The sequence below is a fragment of the Cariama cristata genome, unplaced genomic scaffold, assembly GCF_000690535.1.
Source record: "Cariama cristata isolate BGI_N322 unplaced genomic scaffold, ASM69053v1 scaffold25404, whole genome shotgun sequence".
In the NCBI taxonomy this organism is placed as follows: Eukaryota; Metazoa; Chordata; class Aves; order Cariamiformes; family Cariamidae; genus Cariama; species Cariama cristata.
In genome coordinates, this window is record NW_009612738.1 from 46,887 (window position 1) to 48,694 (window position 1,808).

The window sequence follows — 1,808 nt, forward strand, 5'->3', positions numbered from 1 at the left end:
ATTGACTTTAATGGGATATTTGGATGTTCCATACTCATTAAGAGTCTCAATATGAACCTTAGTTTTCGGATCCTAAAGCATCTACTTTGAAAAATCTTGACTTAGGATTTTACAATACAGACAACTTTAAAAACAAGTATACCTCTTCTCGCATAATTGGTATCCATATCCTTAAAATGCACCATAACAAAGTCTGAAGACTTGAACAAGATACTCTCTAGTATGTCTTCACGTTTTGGCCCCAAACTGGATTCTGCAGTTTTCCGATGAGCAGCATCAAGCACTAAATCACACTATAAGAGACATAAAAAGGATATACTAACTTAATGCACAATAAGCTACTCAATAACCTCACATATTTGCAAAAACTAGACATTTACAATGGTTCACAAAAATGAATCTGCTTGTGTAAACCTAGACATGAACAGTCAAAATAATTCGTAATAAATATTCACATTTTAATCAAACATTGATTATCCAGTATTAGGATCTTTTAAAACAGGGAAGAGTCAAAATGAAAAAAATTACCTTAGGACTGTAGGTTTTAAAAACTCCTTCATATATACCACCATTTTTCACCTGTACTTCACATTTGGATCCCTAGAATGCAAGAAAAATGAAAATACAGCTTTCTACCAGCCTGAGAAATGACATTTGAGTGATTTCCTCGAAGATGTAATTTTTACATAAGTACAACGCATAAAAATATCGCTCAGTTTTCAGTCAAATTTAGCCATTCAACATTTGCCCATTTATAAGTATGCCACTGTGTTCTGCAGATGCAACAGCTGGGTGTGTACCAACATTTGTTCTGAAGGGATTTAAAGATACTCACAGAAGGATATTTGGCACTCACAAGACTCTTGACCAAATAATGCACACAAACAAGTTTTTATGCAAAAACCAAAATCTGTGCATACGTGTGGGTACAAATAAGGACGAAGGCTTATCCTGGACTCAAGCAAATGTGGGACAGGCAGTTTTACTTAATTTTGGCATGTCAGGACTTCCCTTAAAATCTGGGGAGAAACACTTCCATTCCCTGCACACAGACTCATTTTATTTATCCATAACCTCTCTAAAGACAGAAAATTCAAAATATGATCAGCACATCTAAGAAATTTGCTATACCTCTGCAAACTGCATTTGAACCTTTCCAAGCCAAAAATACAGAATAGCTACTACCGTGATTCTTTAAAGGTCAATCTTGGCAAAAAATGCCTACTGTTAAAGTTTAATATTCACTCCATTATATTACAATTAGTGAACTAGTTAACAATTCTATGTCACCATAGAAACTGTTTATCCCCCTTCCAAATATGAGGACTTACAACAACGGATGTAAGTATGTGAACCATTCTCATGTTTGCATAGATGCCATCGAAAGAAATCTGAAAAAATAAAGACGACATTGTCATGAATATAGGAGAAACATTTCTAACAATTAAAAAGCCAGTGCACCAAAAATAACGCAGGCTTTCATCAGTACATACTAGTTCCTAGAAACATTGGTCCAAAACCTTACTCAGTCAATATACATAGAACTTAGGTCACAAGAGATTTCCAGAGCACTCCTACTCCTTTCTCTGACCAACTAAAGATCTGAACACCCTTCCAAACAAGACAAATGTTACAGAGTGCCCCTAATGCCACTCTGTAAGTTGGGTGAAGCTTGCATGCACAGACTCCTAACTGAAAAAGCCCTGCGAACATCCCTCTCTGGTTTAAGAACTACCAACAGGACAAAGTACTTCAGCTGCTGTAGAAGTAAAGAGGTGATTTCAAAAAAAATCTTTTCATCTAACAGA

At 35.7% G+C, this 1,808-nt stretch overlaps 1 protein-coding gene across 1 annotated transcript in view; it reads right to left on the reverse strand.

Moving 5' to 3' along the window:
- The window catches only part of ATXN2 (ataxin 2), a 43,819-nt gene extending 42,455 nt beyond the window's left edge, over positions 1 to 1,364 (reverse strand). Inside the window, exons 1-2 of the mRNA XM_009698763.1 lie at positions 1,332 to 1,364; positions 143 to 293 (exon numbers count right to left, since the gene is read on the reverse strand). Coding sequence (XP_009697065.1) covers positions 143 to 293; positions 1,332 to 1,364 — 184 coding nt within the window. The remainder of the gene's footprint in view (positions 1 to 142; positions 294 to 1,331) is intronic.
- Positions 1,365 to 1,808: the final 444 nt, after the last annotated feature.